The sequence below is a fragment of the Carica papaya genome, chromosome 2 (assembly GCF_054855325.1).
Source record: "Carica papaya isolate Zhongbai chromosome 2, ASM5485532v1, whole genome shotgun sequence".
Taxonomy (NCBI): Eukaryota; Viridiplantae; Streptophyta; class Magnoliopsida; order Brassicales; family Caricaceae; genus Carica; species Carica papaya.
The window spans coordinates 15219852-15242475 of record NC_142310.1 but is presented as its reverse complement, the minus strand read 5'-3'; the positions used below and the strand labels follow the sequence as shown (position 1 = coordinate 15242475).

Sequence of the window (22624 nt, the reverse complement as noted above, 5' to 3'; positions counted from 1 at the left end):
CCCCTCCCCCAGCAGAAATCAAACCTCAACATAGCCTCTAGACATAGAAAAACGATATATCCTGAATCCATAGACTTACCAATTCATCCAACAAATACTTACCAGCATACCATGTTCACATAATTTCCGCTCAATTTCCTAAAATATAGGGTACCCTCATCTTATTCTTCAGTATTGAGAAACTTAAAATCAACATAGCACGCACTTTCCAACCAAAAAAATAAATGATTGCACCCAGATGCCAGACACTTCATAAGCATAAATTACAACATACTTTAAAGATATTCACACCAAATCCTTATAAGAGAGAAAACTAAAACAACAAAACTACAATCTCTTAATTACATCCATATCATGACGGTAGCACTTCAACAAAAGAGAAACTTCTAATACATCTGAATAAAAAATGCTTAATCAAAATCAATCGCCAAAATGAAAAACAAAGGACAAAAACATATGAGAAAGAACGTGAAGCTCGAATAGAGCTTAAGATTTGGTTGCACTTAATGGGTTGTTGAAATTAAAATTTGCAATACCATGAAAAAATAGATAAAAAAACAAGACTGATTACCCGATCCAAGAATGGCTTTGATGTCTTCAGCCGTGGGGCATGCGTTGCCTCCCAATACAGCAAGCAAATAAGCAGCGGTTACCTTCATTTTCTGCTTGGAATACACAAACTTAAATATCAAATCTTCGGAATAAACATGATATATACGTATATGTAATGGCCTGAAACTTAACTAGATGAGGCGTCAATGCCACCTGTTCTCACCTATCAGTAATCATATATCAAAACATCATCACTCATGTAATTGTCATTTCAAGGTAAATGTCAGACATAACTTCTTCCCTGTGTTTCCTTAATATACATGCATAGTATTTTATTGACTAACTTCACACTACCACGACATAACTAAAGTATTCTTACTACATGTATGCAATTAAAACTGCTGTGTAAGTGTGTGTATAATGGTATTGTCTCGCTTAGTCACTCCTCGCATCCCCCTAGGGGTTGGATTTCGCTGGTGGTAATTCCAGTTAAGGTTCCTGCTTCACCATATCTGTAAATAAACAGTAATGACCCTACACATGCCCAGTAAGTCAAATTTAGAATTTGAAACAACGTATTGAAATCAGTATAATTCCTAGGCCAGAGTCCCCCTCAACACTCCCCTCTCCTAAACAGTCGTTTTCTCACCCAAAGTTTTACTGATTTTCAACCATTTCCTACCCCTATACAGAAAGTATATCTTGCAGATTTCACCACCAGAATTCTTGTTGCCTCCTACCCAGCAAGAAACAAACCCATGACCCATCCCCTGGCGTGCTCCTAGAATTCTGCAGGGTCCCTCCCAGTATCCTCACTCAACAGCCCTTTAATCTCTCTTGTGGTATGTTTTTCCAGAACCCCACTGGACCCTTCCCAGCACCATTCCACTCTAACAACCCTCTAATCTCTCTCTAGGTATATTCTTCCAGAACTCCACTGGATGAAGTTCCCATTTTAGTTCATCACCTAAATACCTCAGCACATTCTGTCACCTAACCCCTGTGTTTCCTCACCCCTTTGTCTACTCATATCCACTCTTTCAATAAGTGGGACTTGTATCTGCTCACTGTCAGCAATAACCTCTCTACACAACAAATCATATCTCTCATCGCTTCCAGATTTATCCTCACGTTCAGCAGTCTCATCTCTCTTCAGGTTTTACAGAGATGTTCACCTGCATGTAACTATATTAGACATGATAATAATATTGATTACCAACCACAACATAATTTATATTTCACTTAACGACATTCTTTTTATCCCACCACCCTACTCAATCAGACATCACTTCATAATAAGAGTTGAATGCATAATAAACGACCCTTACTGGGCCACTCACACACTCCATAGAAGACACAGTATGCAGATGACATGCCCAAACCAGTAAATAAAATCAGCAAATAAGATGCTCAATTATCAGGCATATTCTGGCCATTAGTTGGCCACTCACTCACACAGGTCTCCTCTGTACACCAGAAGACAGCAAGGAAATTATCTAGATTAGATTTTCCCTAAGTTACACTCAATTCCCCTAAATGCCCGACCAGAAGCTCCTCACAAGATTAATACTCTCTCTCGCCTCCGTTTGCGATTTGCTATTTCTTCTCCCCGATTTCTCTACCTTGAACCCTGCCCACACATTTCCTTTTAGACTTCCCAGCGTGTGCTCATGATCTCCTTTCACTCGTCTATCCTATTCGGTTCTCCCAACCCGTCTCCTTCAGATCTAGTCACTCCTAAGTTCATATTCCGCTGTTCATCAAATCCCATTTAGACTAACATTGATTCCGCCTACAGCTACAGCTTCCCATCACGCAGCATTTTACACTCGACCTCCTTATTTTATAATTTAATCATCCTGTATATGTATTAAATCATTTTTTGATGCCCGATTCACAGACTTACTACAATATTCTCCCAATCCCCTCAAATTCTCGTCGTGCATACATTATCCGAAACAAGGAATTAAAAGACGCATTTCAAATTCAGTGTTAGAAATTTTAAATTTTTCTTACCTCTTGCTTCCGCCTGAACGTTCGTCTACAACAGTGATCCTTCTCCGGACCCTTCTCGCCCCCGCGGATTCCTGGCAAGGATTCCTCCTTCTAATCCTCCTTGAATCGTGCTGCCCGTCTTCTCTTCGCTCAACCTCTCTGCTCTCACTATCTCTCGGCCTTCCTTTCTCGCCCCCTCTCTTCCTCGCCGCCCCTTCTTCCGTCTAGGGTTCCTTCTGTTTTGAAGGAACCAGAAAGAAGAATTTATATGGGATAAAGTGGCCGTTTGATGCCAACATTAGATCTAAGACCGTTGATTAATATTTTTTATATCTTTTTTAAAATTCCTGAGTTTTCCGTTCCCTATTTAAAATCTTTACAATGTAGCCCCATTTATTTCCCTATTGCTCCTTTCTCTTTCAAATTTTTTGACTTTAGTACCTTTTACTTCCACCCCTTTTTTTTCTTGGGAGGTTACATATATATAGAGAGTAGGACATGATATAAAAAAAAAAAACATACTTAGGGAGTTCTGGATTTAATTAGTGGCTAAGGTTTTCAGTTAGCAAAGAAGTGAATTAGAAAATGCAGTGATGTGTATATATATTTGTAATCTCTATATATAATACTAGGGTTTAGGTTTTGAATTTTTTTGTTCTAATTCTACCATCATTCTTCTATATTTATTTATTATTATTATTTTTTCTTTCGATTGTTTTGATTTGACAGTTAAAATTAAGTCATATTTTTTTAATTTTAATATTATAAATTTGATGATAAAAATTAAAAATAAATTCTATAAAAGAACTGAAAAAAACGATAACGTTGTTTTGTATTGAAGAAATTTATTTAATTTAAGATTACTACAAATAAAATTATATTTAAAAATATTAATATTATTGTAATATCTGGAACCAGAATTTGCCTCGAAATGAATTTTCACATTTCAAAATATATAAAAATTTATTTTTAATTAATTTATTTTAATTTTGTTGAAATTATGAAAAAAATAGGTTATAGATGAAATCGAAAATAATTTTTAAAAAAAATGTGAAAATTTTGGTTCGGATGGTGTTTTTGATAGAAAAATTAAAAATAAGGGATCAGAGTGCAAATAAAAAAAATTGTGCCACGTAAGATCGCCCAATCAGCAACCCTGACGAGTCAGAGCACGTCGTGTGGCGAGACACGCTTATGTCGGTGTCACGCGGGCGATCCACATGCCCCGGGATCGGGCGGCCCAAGATCGATCCCGCGCACGTGAACGACCTGAATTTGTTCACTCCATAAATATGATCGGACGGTCAAGATTAAATTGCGATGGACGGTTCAGATTCATTTCCTCCTTAAATGCGATCGGACGGTCGAGATCAAATTGCGATGGATGGTCTAAGTTCATTTCTTTCTTAGGCGCGATCAGACGGATGAGATCAATCGTTATGGACGATCCAGATCAAAGCGAGATGAATATAAATACCTCGCATCATACAGGAACCTAAACCCTAACCGCCAGCCCCCGTCGAAGAAGAAAAATCAGACACCGGAGAAAGAGGTCGATCGCCAACCACTAAAAAAGGTAAAAATTTTCCCTACCCACTCAAAATTTGATTCTGAGCACCTCCATGGCCAAATCGGAGCAAAAGGGATGGCAGGTGAACCAAAAAATACAGGTGAAGCCCGACGGAGCTGCCGCGACCAAAGCCCCAAAACCCCTCCGATGAGCCCCTTCTCGATTCTCGTTTCATGTTATTTTTCGATCATTGTGTTCACCGCCTTTTTCTGTGCAGGTTAGCCGAAGAAAGAATCTCAGCCGCGAAGGAGAACCGGCAGAGCCCGCCGCACCCAGAGGTCCCACCTGCCGGTAAGTTCGGTTTTCTGTGGTTTTTCGGCCAACAAAAGCCTCTGACGTATTTTTTTGCACAAATACGACCAAAACCACCCAAAAATTGGCCAAAACCAGTTAAGTCGAGGCGACCGCTGCTGTGGGCAGCGGAGTCGGCGCTGGAGCATGGTGGCACTGTGGTGCCGGAATTCCAAACTTGGCCAGAATGAGTTTTGAACACTGATTTTAGATTTCTATGGTAATTTTAAATATGTGACAAGTATTTCAAATTCTGCAGGGATAATTCAAGAAATCCAGTACCCGTTAAAAAGCGTAGTAGGCAGCAAGACGTCCCGAAACACTAATATGGGTAAGGATCCTTCACCATTTTCTCCGTTATGGTAAATTGAGGCTTAATAATCGATAATTGTGTATTTTTATGAAAAATTAGAGAAGTGTAAAAATAATTATAAGTTACTAATGGAGTCAAAACCAGTTAGTTCACGATCGTTTTGATTTCTTATTTATTTTTCTGTATTGCCTATATTTGTTTACTATTATACTGTGCGTAACTGAATTTATAGTTTTTAGGGTCTTTTTAGTTATTTGGTTCCCCTGTATTTTTGTCAGTATTCCGGTTATTAGTTATTTGGCTATGTTAAACTATATTGTTTATTTAAGTAAACTGTGAGTATAAAATGAGCTATTGGTATTGCGTGGTTAATTGTTATGCTGATGAAAATCTGTATGGGAAAGACTTACTAGGTATCCAAAAAAGAGCGGACGGGCCTGGTACATAAGGAACCCTACCGTGAACGTTACCTCAGTCGGACAAAGTTGAGATGTCCCTTACCAGTAAGGTTTAGGAGATATGGTTCACCCTCATACCAGACGGGGTATCAAAGTGGTGGAATGTTTAGCGTCCATTACCAGACGGGATAAGGGGATGACCGGTTAATTGTTTAATTGGATATTGGATTCACGAATAGGATGACATCCCTAAGGACCTCTAGGGGTACCGGTAAGCGGGTAAAAAAAATAAAAAGTGATCGTCTCTTGTTATCTTATATGTGAAAATAAAAAGTGTATGGATATGGGTCTTCATTGATTATTTTTGGAAAAACTTATTACATAAGTATGAAATAAATACCTTTCTTTATAGTAAATGAATTTACATTAAATTAAGGGCTCCATTGATTATTTTTCTTATTTTTACTAATATTCAGTTTTTCGTATATATGATTAGTGTGATATTCTTACTAGGCTAGTGTAGCTGACCCTTTTATTAACTATTTTAGATTAAGAGGACCAAGATCCAGATCCCGATCAACAAGAGGGTTATGAATAGTTCACCACTCAGACCTTCTTCAAAAGCTAGTGAAGGTCGTCCTAGGATGCTCAGTTATTTATTATTTATTTATTTATTTAATTTTCGTTTGTTCTTTTAGAAGGGACATTCCTATAACCCCATTGGGCATTCTAAATTATTATGTAAGGAATGTAAACCCTAACTCTATTATTTCACTTCCGCATTTAATTTATGACTTTATTTTCATTTAAGTTCCGGGCCTTTACAGTTGGTATTAGAGTCGCGTTCTTCATAACCATTCTTTACACAAATACCTAAGATAACACCAAAAATGAATTATCACTCAACCATTCCTTGTGAAATGCAGGTATAAATAGATGAGGAGAGGAAGATCTCCACTAAACCGAGTAGCCTGGGAGGGTTCACTTCCAAAAGATGTTGACCAACTCTTTGAGATGCTGGAGATCATTATTGCCCAGCAGGTCCGAGAGGAAAGGAGGGAGCCACCTGACCCTCCCCCGCTGCCATAGTTTGAACCACCCTTGCAGCGGGAGGATCCAAAGCCACCCCGATACAACCATGCTCCTCTACAATACCATCCGACACCACCACAGTATAGTCCGATGCCCCCACCGCATCACCCGCTACCACCACAGTACAATTCGGTGCCTCCATCGTATCATCCAGTACCACCGCAGGTCCATCCGGTCCCTCCCCAACATAATCCAGTCCCTTTTCCATGGGACCTAGTTCTACCCATGATGGACACAAGCTACATTGAAAGGTACAAAAGGCTAAACCCGTATACTTTTACAGGGGTATCCTCCTTTGAAGAGGTCGAGTACTAATTAGCTGATATAGAGAAGGCTTTCACGACTCTTTGGGTGGTTCCCGAACAGAAAGTTGTACTTGCCACCTACATATTTGTTGGAGAAACAGGTCACTGGTGGCAGCTTAAGCAAGCCACCCTACCCGTTCCAATCACTTGAGAATAGTTCCTAATGGCCTTCAATGCAGAGTACCTCCTATAGCACCTCCGACATATGAAGAAAATGGAGTTTGTACATCTAGTCCAAGGTGATATGATTGTGTCAGAGTATGCCCGAAAGCTCCTAGAGTTGGGCTAGTATTCCCCTAAGAGCATGATGGATGAAGGAAGAAAGACAATGAAGTTCGAGTGGGGCCTCCGTCCTAAGATCAGACAGTAGCTGTACATGTTTGAACTTAATACTTACTCAACTGTTTTGGCCAAAGCACAGCTAGTGGAGAGGAACCTTCGCATTTTTCCTCAAGCAGTGGGGAACCCCAGACCCTCGATTTTATACCACAGACCAGTACCTACTACATCGGTTCAGCAGAACAAGGGATCTAGCTCAGTGACTCAGGTTCCTCCTCAAGCTCTGTTAACAGGACACGGTAGGACTTGCCAGCACTATGGCAAGGATCATGGCGACTGACCCTGCTATTACCTCAACAATACTTGCCGCATATGTGGGAATGTCCAGCACTATGCAAGACTATATCTGTAAAATGAGAATCAGGTCAGACTTCCTATCTAGGGCAGAGCTTACGACCTCACTTAGCAGGATGCTAAAGCCAACCCAGACGTGATATAGGGTACGTACACTATCTGTAATCACCTTGTACATATTTTGATTGATATTGATGCCTCACATTCATTTGTCTCACATGCTTTTATACCAAACTTGAATGTATTACCTGAAATACTTGATTATATGTTATTTGTGTATACTCTTGGGAGTAGGACACTACTAGAGGAGGTTATATACAGAGCTTGTATAATAGATATAACAAATAAGAAGTTGATTGTGGACCTAATATAGATTGACACAGGGAACTTTAATGTAATCCTAGAAATAAACTGGCTAGCGTTGTATCACGCCACCGTAGATTGTTTTCACAAAAAACTTGTATTGAACCCTCTTAATGAAGAGTCATTTATAAATTAATAAAAATTTTAAACATTATTCCCTCATGATAATTTTTCTATTATAAAGTATTTTAACTCGATTGTTTTCTCTAACTAGGCAAACATAAGAAAAAAATTTGCATTCAAGAGATTCCGATAATCCAAGACTTTCCGGATGTATTTTCTAATGAACTAGCCAGATTGCTAGTGGACAGAGAAGTTGAATTCACCATAGATCTTCAGCCAGACACCCAACCTATCTTAGTTGCCCCTTACCGCATGAGCCGTGTTGAGATAGAAGAGCTGAGGAAACAAATCAATGAATTACAGGATAGTGAGTTCATTCGACATATTGTGTTCCCTTAGGGTGCTGGAGTCACATTTACAAGGAAGAGAGATGGGACGTTAAGGTTATGTATTGACTACAGGGGATTGAATAGGGTCACGATCAAAAACAAGTACCCATTTCTTAGAATCGATGACCTTTTTGACCAGTTGTAGGGTGTTCAAGTCTTCTCTAAAATGGACTTGCGTTCAAGTTACCATTAGGTAAAAGTTAAGGCAGAGGACATTCCCAAGACAACTTTGTGAACCAGGTACAGACACTATGAGTTCCTGGTTATGTTATTTGGACTAACCAACGCACCAACCATCTTTATGGACTTGATGAACAGATTTTTCAGATAATTCATGAATCAGTTCGTCATTGTATTTATCGATAATATCCTGACATATTAAAAAAAGTAGAGAGGAACACACTCACTATCTGACTCAGGTTTTGCAAGTTCTTAGAGAAAAGAAGTTGTATGCAAAGTTGAGTACGTGTTGGTTCTGACTCGAGTAAACTACCTTCCTATGACACATCATATCAAGGGATGGAGTGTCAGTGAACTTCAAAAAAGTTGAGACAGTGCTTGGTTGGGAGAAATTGACCTCAGTCAAGGAGATTCGTAACTTTATGGGAATGATAGATTATTACCGCAGGTTTGTAGAAAGATTTTCTAGCCTATCTGCACCTTTGACCCAAGTCACAAAAAAGAATGTCAAGTTTGAGTAGAACGATAACTGTGAATGAAGCTTTTAAGAACTAAAGAAGTAGTTGATTATTACACCTGCATTGGCCTTACCGAGTAAGATAAGTGGATAAACAATTTATGGTGATACCTCCTACCTGGGGTTGGGTTGTGTTTTTATGCAGTATGGAAAGGTCATAGCCTATGGGTTCAGATAGTTGAAGAGTTATGAGAAAAACTATATCACCCACGACTTAGAACTTGCCACTATTATCCACGTTTTGAAGAATTGGCGCCACTACTTGTATGGGGAGACTTTTTAGATCTATACCGACTATAAGAGCTTAAACACATGTTCATTCAGAAGGATCTCAACATGCGTTAAAGACGTTGGATAGAACTCCTCAAGGACTACGATTGCAATATTTTGAATCACCCGGATAAGGGTAATGTGATAACCATAGCACTTAGTAGAAAAAGTACAGGTATATACCTCACATAATGGTTTCATAATGCAGTGTAATATGGGTTGCACAATAGATACGACTTTAGGACTTGAAGAGAGTTACATGCTTGGCCCACTTAACTGTTCAACCTGAGTTGATATAGAGAATAAAGGAAGCCCAATCCACTGATTCTACCCTAGTAGCTCTCAGGAAGGGTGCAGAACAGAGAGTAAATTCAGAATTTCGAGTCTTTGCCGATAGATTGCTCAGATTTCAAGATAGAATATGTGTTCCAGGTGATAGTGAACTAAAAATTAACATCATGACAGAGCCTCATAGCTCAAAGTTTACCATCAATCCTGAAAACACTAAAATGTATCAAAGTATGCGACCCCGGTTCTGGTGGAACGGGATGAAAAGAGAGGTAGCCGACTTTATTTCTAAGTGTCTAGTATGTCAACAGGTCAAGACAGAGCATCAATGCCCAGGCGGGCTACTTCAGCCATTATCAATCCCATAGTGGAAGTGGGAACACATCACAATAGATTTTATGATAGGATTGCCTAGGGCACACTCGGGATATGATGCCATTTGGGTAATTATTGACCGACTCATCAAGTCTTCTCACTTCTTGGCCATCAAGATGACCGACCCCTTGGATAAGCTAGCGAGAATATATATTCGGGAGATAGTCAGGTTACATGGAGTGCTAGTGACAGTAGTATTTGACAGGGATCCCAAGTTCACTTCTCAGTTTTTCTCTAGTTTTCAGTAAGTCATGGGAATAAAACCATCTCTTAGTACCACATTCCACCCTCAGATCGATGGACAATCAGAAAGGATGATTCGCATATTAGAAGATATACCCCGGGCTTGTGTTCTTGATTTCAAGGGCCATTGGGATGATAATTTACCCTTAATAAAGTTCGCCTATGATAACAACTACCAGGAAAGTATCGGCATGGCTCTGTACAAGACTTTGTATGGCCGCCGATGCAGATCACCGATCTGTTGGGAAGATGTAAGTGATAGAAAATTTTTCAGCCCAAATCTTGTGGAGGAGACTACAACCAAAATAGTTAAGATCAGAAAGAACATTCAGATGGCTCAGAGCAACTAGAAGAGTTATGAGGACATCCGGAGGAGAGATTTAGAAATTTAAGAAAGGTGATCGAGTGTTCCTCAAGGTCACCCCTTTCAAGAAAATCAGTAGGTTTGACAAGAGGGAAAAAATAAATCTCATGTTCATTAGCCCATTTGAGATCTTAAACAGAATTGGCACTGCTGTCTATAGACTGATACTACCTCCAGAGCTATCATGGGTCTATAATATGTTTCATGTGTTTATTTTATGCAAGTACAACTCGAACCCCTCGCACATCTTGGCCCACGAACACCTTTCACTCTAGGAGAATCTATCCTATGAGGATGTACCAATGGCCATTGTAAACCAAAAGAGCAGAATACTCCACAACAGATAAATTCTCTTTGTTCAGGTCCTATGATAGAATCACACACAGAAGGAGCCCATATGGGAGATAGAATCATACTTCAGAGTCCAATATCCTCAACTGTTTGACTAAGTGAGAGGGAGACAAATTTGAAGGACTAAATTTCTTTTAAAGGGGGAGAGTTGTAATACCCGGACCCAAAAGTTTGCCCGGGGTCAATTTTAACATTTTAAAATATTAAAAAATTTATTTTAATATTATTGAAATTATAGAAAAAATAAGTTATGGATGAAATTGAAAATAATTTTGGAAAAAATTGGTGAAAATTTGGGTTCGCAGGGTGTTTTTAAAAGAAAAATTAAAAATAAGGGATCAGAGTGCAAATAAAAAAATTATGCCATGTAGGACCGCCAAGTCAGCAACCCCGATGAACCGGAGCATGTCGCGTGGTGAGGCACGCTGATGTTGGTGCAACGCAGATGCCATGCGGGTGATCCGCGTGCCCCGCGATCAGATGGCCCAAGATCGATCCCGTGCGTGTGGATGACCAAAATTTATTCTCACTTTAAACACGATCAGACGGTCAAGATCAAATCGCAATGGATGATCTAGATTAATTTCTTCCTTAAATGTGATCGGATAGTCAAGATCAAATCGCAATTGACGGTTCAGATTTATTTTCTCCTTAGGCGCAATCAGACGAACGAGATCGATCGTGATGGATGGTTCAGATCAAAGTGGGATTGATATAAATATCTTGCATTACACAGAAACCCAAACCCTAGCCGCTAGCCCCCGCCAGAGAAGGAGGCTTACCGCCGATTGTCGACTGCCGCCGCACCAAAGCCACCATTGCCACAAAAAAAGGTAAAAATTTTCCTTATTTGCTCGAAATTTGATTCCGAGCACCTTCATGGCTAAATTGGAGCAAAAAGAATGGCGGGTGAGACGAAAAATATGGGCGAAGTCCGACGGAGCTGCCGCGGCCAAAGTCCCAAATCGCTCGGATGAGCCCCTTCTCGATTCCTATTTCACGTGATTTTTTGATCATTGTGTTCACTGTCCTTTTCTGTGCAGGTTGATCGAAGAAAAAATCTCAGCCGCAAAGGAGAACCGGTATAGCTGCCGCACCCGGAGGTCCTCCTTAGTAAGTTCAGTTTTCTGTGGTTGGGTAATCGAAGTCCTTGACATATTTTTCTGTAGGGATACGACCAAGATTGCCTAAAAATCGGCTAAAACTGGCTAGGTCGAGGCAAAACGCTGTTGTGGGCGGTGGAGTCGGCACCGAAGCACAGCGGAGCTGACAACGGCCCTGTGCGGGAACTCCAAAAGTGACTGAAATGAGTTTTGGACACCGATTTTAGATTTCTAGGGTATTGTTACATGACAAGTGTTTCAAAAAATTCAGTACTCGTTAGGAAGCGTAGTAAGCAGCGTGACATCCCAAAACACCGATCTGGGTAAGGATCTCTCACACTTTTCTCCATTAAGACAAATTAAGGCTTAATAATCGATAATTGTGTGTTTTTACTAAAAATTAGAGAACCCTAAAAATAATTATATGTCACTAGTGGAGCCGAAACTGGTTAGTTCACGATTGTTTCGATTTCCTGTATTATCTATATTTATTTACTACTATACTGTGCGTAACTAAATTGATGATTTTTAGGGTCTTTTTGGTTATTTGGTTATTTGGTTCCCTTGTATTGTTTGTCAGTATTTCGGTTATTGGTTATTTGACTATGTTAAACTATATTGTTTGTTTAAGTGAAGTATGAGTATAAAATGAGCTATTGGTATTGCGTGGTTGATTGTTATGCTGATGGAAATCTGTATGGAAAAAACTTACTAGGTACCCGAAAAAGGGCAGACGGGTCTGGTACATAGAAAATCCTACCGTGAATGTTATCTCAGTCGAGCGAGGCTAAAAAATCCCTTACCAGTAAGGTTTGGGAGATATAATTTACCATCATACCGAACGGGGTATTGATGTGGTGGAATTTTTGGCGCCCATTACCAAACGGGGTATGGTGACGGTCGATTAATTGTTTAATTTGATATTGGGTTCATGAGTAGGAGGACATCCCTATGGACCCCTAGGGATACTGGTAAGCGGGTAAAAAAAATAAAAAATGATCGTCTCTTGTTATCTTATATGTGAAAATAAAAAGTGTATGGATATGGGTCTTCATTGGTTATTTTTTAAAAAAATTGTTTAAATGACTTTCTTTGTAGTAAATGAATTTACATTAAATTAAGGGCTTTATTGGTTGTTTTTTTTATTTTTATTAATCTTCAGTTTTTTGTATACGTGATTAGTGTGATATTCTTACTAGACTAGTTTAGCTCACCCTTTCATAAACTATTCAAGATCAAGAGGACCAAGATCCAGATGCCAATCAATAAGAGAGTTGTGAATAATTCACCACTTGTACTCCCTTTAAAAGCTAGTGAAGGTCGTCTTAGGATGCTCAGTTATTTGTTTTTCATTTGTTTTTTTAATTTTTGTTTATTTTTTTAGAATGGATATTCTTATAATCCTATTAGGCATTTTAAATTATTATGTAAGGAATGTAAACCCTAACTCTATTATTTCGCTTTCGCATTTAATTTATGACTTTATTACCATTTAAGTTCCGGACCTATATAATTATTATATAATATATAATATATAATATTTTTATATAAAGTCCCAACTGTGGTCATATTTTTTAATTATAATTATATATTTAAAAAATTAAAAATATATAATAGAAAAATTAATATTAGGGTTTAGGTTTTGAAATGTTATTTTTTGGTTTTATACCCATTTTTTGTTTTTATTTATTTACTTATTTATTGTTTCTTTTTTATTAGTTTCCCTATTTTAACAGCTCAATTGTTTGGTTGAATAATTTAGATAATTTGTAAGTCATATTTTTTTTTAACTTTAATATTATAAATTTAATGGTAAAAATTAAAAATAAGCCCTATGAAAAATTGAAAAAAAATATAAAATTATTTTGTATTGAACAAATTTGTTTATTTAATATTACCATAAAAAAATTATATTTAAAAAATATTAATATTATTATATAATATATAATATGTGAAGTTTTTTATACAAAGTCTCAGTTCTGCCTTAGTCAATATTTTTTAATAATAATTATATTTTTAAAAAAATAAAAAATATATAATAGAAAAATAATATTAGAGTTTAGATTTTGAAATGTTCTTTTCCGATTCTACCTCCATCTTCGTTCTTATTTATTTACTTCTCTTTTGTTTTCTTTAACTTCTCCATTAGAACTAAATGACTCGATTGTTAGTTGGATAGTTTAAATTATTTTGTAAGTCATATTTTTCTAAACTTTCATACTTTAAGTTTGATGGTAAAAAATAAAAATAAACCTTATGAAAAACTGAAAAAAAAGGATAAATTTTTTTTGTATCGAACAAATTTGTTTATTCAAGACTACTACAAAATAAATTATATTTAAAAAATATTAATATTATTATATAATATATAATATTAGATGTTTTGTATACAAGGCTCTAATTCTCCCTTGGTCAATATTTTTTTAATTATAATTATGTTTTTTGAAAAATTAAAAATATATAATAGAAAAATTAATATTAAGGTTTAGCTTTTGAAATATTCTTTTCCAATTCTACCTCGGTCTTCATTCTTATTTATTTATTTATTTATTTTTTACTTTTCTATTAGAACTACTCGACTCGATTGTTTGGTTGGATAGTTCATGTCATTTATAAGTTATATTTTTCTCAACTTTAATATTATAAATTTGATGTTAAAATTAAAAAAAAAACTATGAAAAGCTAAAAAAGAAGGATAAGATTGTTTTGTATTAAACAAATTTGTTTAATTTAATATTACTGCAAAAAAAATTATATTTAGAAAATATTAATATTATTATATAATATAGAATATGTGATGTTCTTTATACACAGCTCCAGCTCTGTATAATTATAATTATATTTCTTGAAAAACTAAAAATATATAATAAGAAATTAATATTAAGGTTTAGGTTTTGAAATGTTCTTTTTCAATTCTACCCCTATTTTTCGTTTATTTATTTATTTATTTTTTCTTTTACTTCCTCATTAGAATTAGATAGATCGATAGTTTGTTGGATGGTTAAGATCATTTGTAAGTCATATTTTTCTAAACTTTAATATTATAAATATAAGAACTCGTGCCCAATTTAAAGTTGTCCATCATTTTTCCTATCCAGATAATACTTCTACATCTCATATAACAACTAGTATATCTCAATGTAATTCATTTTAAAACTGTACATATTAATTCTTGTACAACAAAACTTTCAAGCAACCACGTTATATTATTTCCTATCCATAAGATGTAACAAGTAAAGAATTTTTGAAAATATCTAAATACAGGAGTAAACTTATCCCTATTGTATTTAAGTTAAGTATGTCTTTGCTATTATGGTTCCAGGAGGAGTCCAGTTTTACAGTAGTGGATAAATGTGATGTGAGCATGGACATGGATCATAAAGAGAATGCCCAATCCGAAGAAAGAGGAGAGAATAGGCCAAAAAGGAGATCTTATGGCCGACCCTAAATTTTCATATGTCTCCCTATTAATTTAACTACAATATCTTTTAATTAAAGGGGAAGACTAAATTTATTTTAGTTAGAAAATTAACTTTTAATTTTTAATTTATTTTCATATGTCTCCCATCTTAATTTGGCCATAATATTTTTTAATTAAAAGGGAAGATTAAATTTATCTTACTTAGAAAATTAATATTTAATATTTAATTTATTTCTTATGTAATTACAAATTAAATTAAGAGATTTTATTTTTCTTTTTATCTACTTGGCTTGGCCTATAAATAGGCCACCAAGTCTTCATTGTAAGGATTCAGAAATTATCTCAATAATATTAAGAGTTTAAGAGAGGTTTTTCTATTATCTTGTTGAGTAAGGAGTGGATTTATTTTTCAAGGTACGACCTTATGTGAGTTTCTGATCACGTTAGTTGATCTTAGATTTCGCATCATTCGGTATCAGAACTTTGGCTCTATGTAAACCTACTATCATTTACTTTTTCACTTTTAAATTCTTGCACTGTTTATTTATTTATTTAATTTTTTTCGTTCATCTATTCAGAAAAAGGATTATCTCATACATCGATCCAAGTAAGACATAATGTCAATTGACGCTTTCTTGGCTTAATAAAATCTTTGTTGAGTATCGATATTTTTTTTTAATATACTTTTCTTTCAAATTTGTTTCCTGTGCAAAAAAAAAAAAGAAAAAAAAAGAAGAGAAAAAAAAGAAGAGAATAGAAAAAAAAAAGAGAAAGAGAGAAAATAAAGGAAACAAAGGAAAGAAATCCCACCGGAAAAGTACTTATCTTTTTGGTAGCCAACCATCCTTATTTGAAACGGTGCAAGAACCACCTCTTCATAAGGCAAAAGCTCATTTTATTTTACAATTTTTTTTACAACCACTTGCATTCACACTTACATAGTTCATTAAAGGCTACATTTTTTTATATAAAACGTAATGTACATCAGGAATAGATTTGTAGGAATATCTTTCGGATTTCTTTTTGGGACAACCAAATCGCTACATCTTCTATAAACCGTCAATTTTTTTTTCCACTCTCAGTTTTTTTTATTGTTCTAAGCTTTAATTTTCTGATATATCTAAGTGTCTAAATTGAATCTTAGAGTTTAGCATAATCAATAACACACTACCTCTTCTTCTGTGTGTTACACTCTTGCTTCTAGTATTGGTGCGGTATTTGTTCTATAGGACTCCTTGCGATATCTTAAAAGAATACTTTTGAATACTTTGATTCAAAAGGATCTATCCGACACTCAACTTGAGGGTGAGGGATAAAAAGGTAAAAGACAAGAGTGTGTGAGATTATTAGAGGATAAAAGCCAAGTGAGTGAAATATGAGAGAACTGGTGAGAAAAACTTTTTTTTAGCCCTTTTGCAAGAAATCTTCTTAAAATGTCAAGTGAGCATCAAAACCCTGCCAACATAATGCTCCTTATGGAGGCTATGCATGCAGAATTGATACGACTTAATCAGAAGATAGATAACTTGAGTAGTGGTCGAAATGAAACAAGACACATGATCCCTAATACAAGGCAGCCTAGAACTCAACATCCTAAAAATGAGGCTGGGTCCTGTAATGATGCTGAGAAAAATAGGGTGGAGAAGAGAGAAGAAAGGAGGGCTAGTAATATAAGCTCCATCAAGATGAGAATACTTGCGGAGTATTCTGCTCTCTCGGTCCGTGATACCGACCGGTACTTATTCATAAGACAAGTCCTCTCGGAGTGGAAGCGGTTCATGAGCCAAGACATGAGAAGGGTCCGGATTGTATTTACGTAGCATAGATACGTGAAACACATTATGAACCCGGGAGAGCTCAGGAGGCAGTGCAAGTCTGTAGGCAGTGGTACCAATCTTGTCTAAGATTTCAAAGGGTCCAATATATCTGGGGTTTAATTTTTCCCTCCTGCCGAACCTACTAATTCTCTTGAAGGGGGTGACTTCAAGAAACACCCGGTCACCTTTCTCAAAGGCTAGGTCTCTCCTTCGGTTATCAACATAACTCTTCTGCCTACTCTGAGCTGTCTAGATGTTCTTCTTGATCTTAACTATCTTGGACGTGGTTTCTTCTACCAAATTCGGGCCAAACAATCTTCTATCGCCCACTTCTTCCCAACAGATCGGTGACCTGCATGGACGCCCGTATAGCGCCTCGTATGGGGCCATGCCGATGCTTGCTTGGTAACTGTTGTTGTAAGCAAACTCTATCAGGGGTAGGTGGTCGTCCCAATGGCCCCCGGAGTCAAGGACACAAGCTCGGAGCATATCCTCCAGCGTACGAATTGTCCTCTCTGATTGTCCATCGGTTTGGGGGTGGAAAGCAGTACTAAGAGACAGCTTTGTTCCCATAGCTTGCTGGAAACTATTACAAAACCGAGAAGTGAACCTGGGATCCCTGTCGGATACTACTGTTACTGGAACTCCATGCAGTCTGACTACCTCCCGGATATACATTCTTACCAACTTGTCCAAAGGATCAGTCATTCTGATGGCCAGGAAGTGGAAAGACTTAGTGAGTCGGTCAACAATTACTCATATAGCATCATGTCCCAATCGTGCCTTGGGTAGTCCCGATACGAAGTCCATGGTGATGTGTTCCCACTTCCACTCTGGAATCGGTAAAGGCTGAAGTAACCCGTCCGGGCGTTGATGTTCTGCCTTGACCTGCTGACATACCAAGTACTTAGATACAAAGTCGGCTATATCTCTCTTCATCCCATTCCACCAGAACCGAGGTCGCATAGTTTGGTACATTTTCGTACTTCCTGGATGCATGGCGAACCTTGAACTATGGGACTCTGTCATGATGTCTCTTTTTAACTCACTGTCGTCTGGGACACACACTCTATCCTTGAAACGAATCAATCCGTCGGCAGAGATCTAAAATTCTGAGCTCACTCCTTGTTCTGCATCCTTCTTGCGGGTTACTAGGGCGGGGTCGACTGACTGGGCTTCCTTTATTCTTTGGATTAACTCGGGTTGGATTGCTAGGTGGCCCAAACATATGACTCTCTTCAGATCTCGCAGGCGAACCTGCTGTGTAGCCCCAATGGACCTACATTCTGAAACCATCAGATGGGCTAGGGTGCCTGCACTTTTCCTGCTGAGGGCATCGGCCACTACGTTGCCCTTACCTGGATGGTATAGGATGTCACAATCATAGTCCTTGAGGAGTTCCATCCACCTTCTCTGACGCATGTTGAGATCCTTCTGAGTGAAGATATGCTTCAAACTCTTATGATCGGTGTAGATCTGAAAGGTCTCTCCATACAAATAATGGCGCCAGATTTTCAAGGCGTGTATGATTGCGGCAAGCTCCAAGTCATGGGTAGGATAGTTCTTCTCATGATTCTTTAGCTGTTTAGACCCATATGCTATAACCTTTCCATGCTGCATTAGGACACAACCCAGGCCCAGATAGGAGGCATCACTATAAACCGTGTACCCTCCTGATCCACTCGGTAGAGCCAGCACTGGTGCAGTAGTCAGTCGCTTCTTCAACTCTGAAAAACTCCTTTCGCAGTTCTCATTCCATTCAAACCTTGCATTCTTCTTTGTGAGTCGGGTTAGAGGAGCTCCTAGACTAGAGAACCCTTCGACAAACCGGCGGTAATAACCTGCCATCCCTAGGAAACTGCGAATTTCCTTAACTGTTGTCAGCCTTTCCCAACCAAGTACCGCTTCAACCTTTTCGGGGTTCACCGACACCCCTTCCTTCGATATAACATGTCCTAGGAATACGGTTTGCTCGAGCCAGAATCCACACTTGCTCAACTTCGCATACAACTTCTTTTCCCTGAGTACCTGTAGGACTTGGGCGAGATGATGAGCATGTTCTTCCCTACTTTTTGAGTAGACTAAGATATCATCGATGAACACGATGACAAATTGATCCAAGAATTCTCTGAAGATCCTGTTCATTAGATCCATAAAGATGGCCGGGGCGTTGGTTAGCCCAAACGGCATAACCAGGAACTCATAGTGTCCGTACCTGGTTCGGAATGCCATCTTGGGGATGTCTTCTGCTCTCACTTTTACCTGATGGTAACCTGATCGTAGATCTATTTTAGAAAAGACCTGTGCACCCTGCAACTGATCGAAAAGGTCATCAATCCGGGGAAGAGGGTACTTGTTCTTAATTGTTACCTTGTTTACCCTTCTGTAATCAATGCACAGTCTCAACGTTCTATCCCCTTTCTTTGCAAAAGTAACCCCGGCACCCCATGGGGAAATGCTGTGTCTAATGAAGCCATTGTTTTGTAGCTCAGTGATCTGTTTCCTTAGCTCTTCCATCTCGATGCGGCTCATTCGGTAAGGAGCTACAAAGATGGGCTGAGTTCCTGGCTGTAAGTCTATGGTGAACTCGACCTCTCTGTCCCTTGGTAGACCGGGCAGTTCATCCGAAAATACGTCTGGAAAGTCTCGGACTACTGGAATCTCTTGGATACAAACTTCTTTCTTGGGTTTACCTAGTTAGAGAAAATATAATATTAAGGCACTAGGAATTAAGAAGAAAAGAATTTGCCATTAGGGAAAATCAGTACCGAATAATTTTATTAACTTGTAAATGGCTCCTCGTTGGGAGGATTAAATACAATCTTTTTGTTAAAGCATTCTATGGTGGCGTGATACGCCGCTAGCCAATCCATTCCTAGGATTACATCAAAATCCCCTGTGTCTGACCCTATCAGGTCTACCCTCAATTTCCTATCTGCTATCTCCACGGCACATGCCCTGTAGACAACCTCTCCTAGCAATGTCTCCCCCCAGCGGTAGATACAAGCAATAATGAATCAAGTCTTTCAGGTGATACACAAATTTTGGAAGCAAGAACATGTGAAATAAAAGAATGTGATGCACCAGTATCAAACAAAATATGAGCAATGTGGCCAGAGATAGTATACATACCATGTACCACGTCCAGGTCTGCGTCGCATCCTTCTGGGTAAGGTTATAAACTCTGCCCTGGATTGGAGGCCTCCCTTGATTCTGGTTCCTAGGGCACTCCCTTGCATAGTGCTGGGCACTGCCGCATATGCGACAGGTGTTGTTGAGGCGGTAGCAGGGTCGGTCCCCATGATCCCTGCCGCAGTACTGGCAGATCTTCCCACGTGCTGCCCCCATAGCCTGAGGAGGGGCCTGGACGGCGGGTATGGGCCTCTTACTGGGTTGGACAGGCATGGTAGGCGCTGGCCTGTGGAGTGGGGCTGAGGGTCGGGAACTTCCCGCTAGCTGAGGGCGGGTGTCGAAGCTCCTTTCTATGATCTGCGCCTTTGCCAGGACTGCCGAATATGTCTCGAGCTCCATCACCAGTAAGTGCTGTCTGATCTCCGGGCGGAGACCCCACTGGAATTTCCTGGCCTTTCGGCCCTCATCCAACAATGTCTCCGGGGCATGTCGGCCCAGCTCCAGGAACTTACGAGCATACTCCGACACTGTCATATTTCCCTGGACCAATTGAGCAAATTCCATTTCCTTTAGATGTTAGATGTGTTTAGGGAGATACTCCGCATGGAAGGCCGCTAGGAACTGCTCCCAAGTAACTGGTGCAGGCAGGGTGGCCCGCTTGAGCTCCCACCAGCGTACTGCTTCCCCTACCAGCATGTAGGAGGCAATGGCAGCCCTCTGCTCAGGAACTACTCCCAAGGTCTCGAAAGCTCTCTCAGTCTCTGCCAGCCAGTATTGGGCCTCTTCGAAAGAGGATCCCCCTGAAAAAGTAGAAGGGTTCAGTCTTCTGTACCTCTCTATGAAGCCGGGGTCGATCAAGGAGGGAGCGGGGTCCCGAGGTAGAGGGACTGGGGCCGGCTGAGGGTGAACTGGGGGACCCTGTGGTGGCGCCTGCTGATGTGGTGGGGGCACTGGAATGTGCTGTGGCGGCACCTGTTGGTACTGTGGCTGTGGTACCGGGTCGTACCGCGGCTGTGGTGCCAGGTGGTACCGTGGAGGAACAGGCTCCTGCTGGGGTGGCTCGGGATCAGCCTGCTGTAGCGGGGGCTCAACCTGCGCTAGCGGAGGAGGTCCCGGTAACTCCCTTCTCTCCTCTTGCCTTCGCTGGGCAGCTGCGAGAGCCTCCACCATCTCGAATAGTCTATCTAAATCCTCCCGAAGTGAATTATCTGGGACCGCTCGGTTTAGTGGGGGCCTTCCTCTCCTCATTCCCGTGTACCTGCATTCACAAGGAATGATTGAGTAACGATATATCGGTGAGTATTTCTCTAAGGCACTATTGTGTAAGGGATGGGTCCGAGGAAATGCGGCTCTGATACCAACTGTAACAGCCCCGGAAATTCATAATGAAATGTATATTAAAAATATCAAATGCGGAAGCGAAGTCAAAATTTGAATAACATCCCTTACACTAAAACCAAAAACGTGCTCACAAAATATAAAAGATCAAACTACCTAAAGGAGAAACTTGAAAGTAAAAGCTACGAATGTGACTATGGAGTCTTTAGGCGTCCCCTTCGTCGTCCTCCTGCGGAACCGGCTCGGGAACGATGTCCTCTTGATCTGAAATGATTAAATAAGGAATGAGCTACACTAGCCCAGTAAAGACATCACGATATCTCACCGTCACGGAGGTAAAGGTGGGTAGAAAACACAAAAAGACCAATTGAGCATAATTTACAACAAATCCTTTTATCAATAATAAAACCTTTACCATTCACTTACCTCGGTGAAATTCATAAAACAATATACGAAAGCAATAACATCATCATCATCATGAAACCATATATATAAACTGTATAACATAATACCTATCAAGCTTTTCGTAATTCAATCGTTACACAACATATTTTCCTCATTTACCAGCCCACTAGTATCCATGGGGATCCATAGGGGTCCCGCTACCCGTTAACCCTTAACACTTGAAATCATATTCCAGGGCCGTCCCCATACCCCGTCCGGTATGGGCGCCAAACCATAGACCTCATTACCCCGTCCGGTATGAGGGTGAAACGGGCCGTCCCCATACCCATCCGGTATGGGCGCCAAAACACATATTATTTTTTTGTTTTTGATATTTTTTTGGTACAGTTTGAGTGAAGGATTGTGGCTAATGCTAGGACCAGATAAAGAAAAAGTTGTTGAATGCTATATGTTTAGTTTCCTTTATGAGCTGATGCTAAGAACTAAAAACCTACAAATCTGTAGTAATCCAAAAATATATACTGAATAAAAATATGAGTTTGCAAGAAAAATCTTATCATCACTCTCTCAGACAATGGCTTACATACAAGTTGAATTTTCTCAACTGATCTGGAATCAACTGAGGAAATGTATTAAAAAGTTCTATTGTCAAGCATTAATTTAAATGGCATGGTGATGATTTATGAGACAAGAAAATACCATAACCAATACAAAATAATTTACAAGATACAGAAAATGTCATAATCAAACAATTGAGTTAAAATAATGTAAAGGTATTCTCGATTTACAATGAACTCTTTAAAAGAATGCCTTCCACTCCTATAGTACTATGTATATGATATAAAGTCTGTAAACA

At 38.9% G+C, this 22624-nt stretch overlaps 1 protein-coding gene across 2 annotated transcripts in view; it reads right to left on the bottom strand.

Annotated features, from left to right (window-relative positions):
- LOC110817321 (large ribosomal subunit protein P2y-like) overlaps positions 1-22624 on the bottom strand; it is a 51524-nt gene that overhangs the window by 611 nt on the left and 28289 nt on the right. Inside the window, exons 1-2 of one of the 2 annotated variants that reach the window (XM_022045812.2) lie at positions 2569-2796; positions 572-662 (exon numbers count right to left, since the gene is read on the bottom strand). In XM_022045812.2, the coding sequence (XP_021901504.2) occupies positions 572-659 (88 nt within the window). In that variant the 5' untranslated portion in view covers positions 660-662; positions 2569-2796. Of the gene's footprint in view, positions 1-571; positions 663-2568; positions 2797-22624 lie in introns of those variants that run through there. The other variant, XM_088213392.1, reaches the window with a different exon arrangement.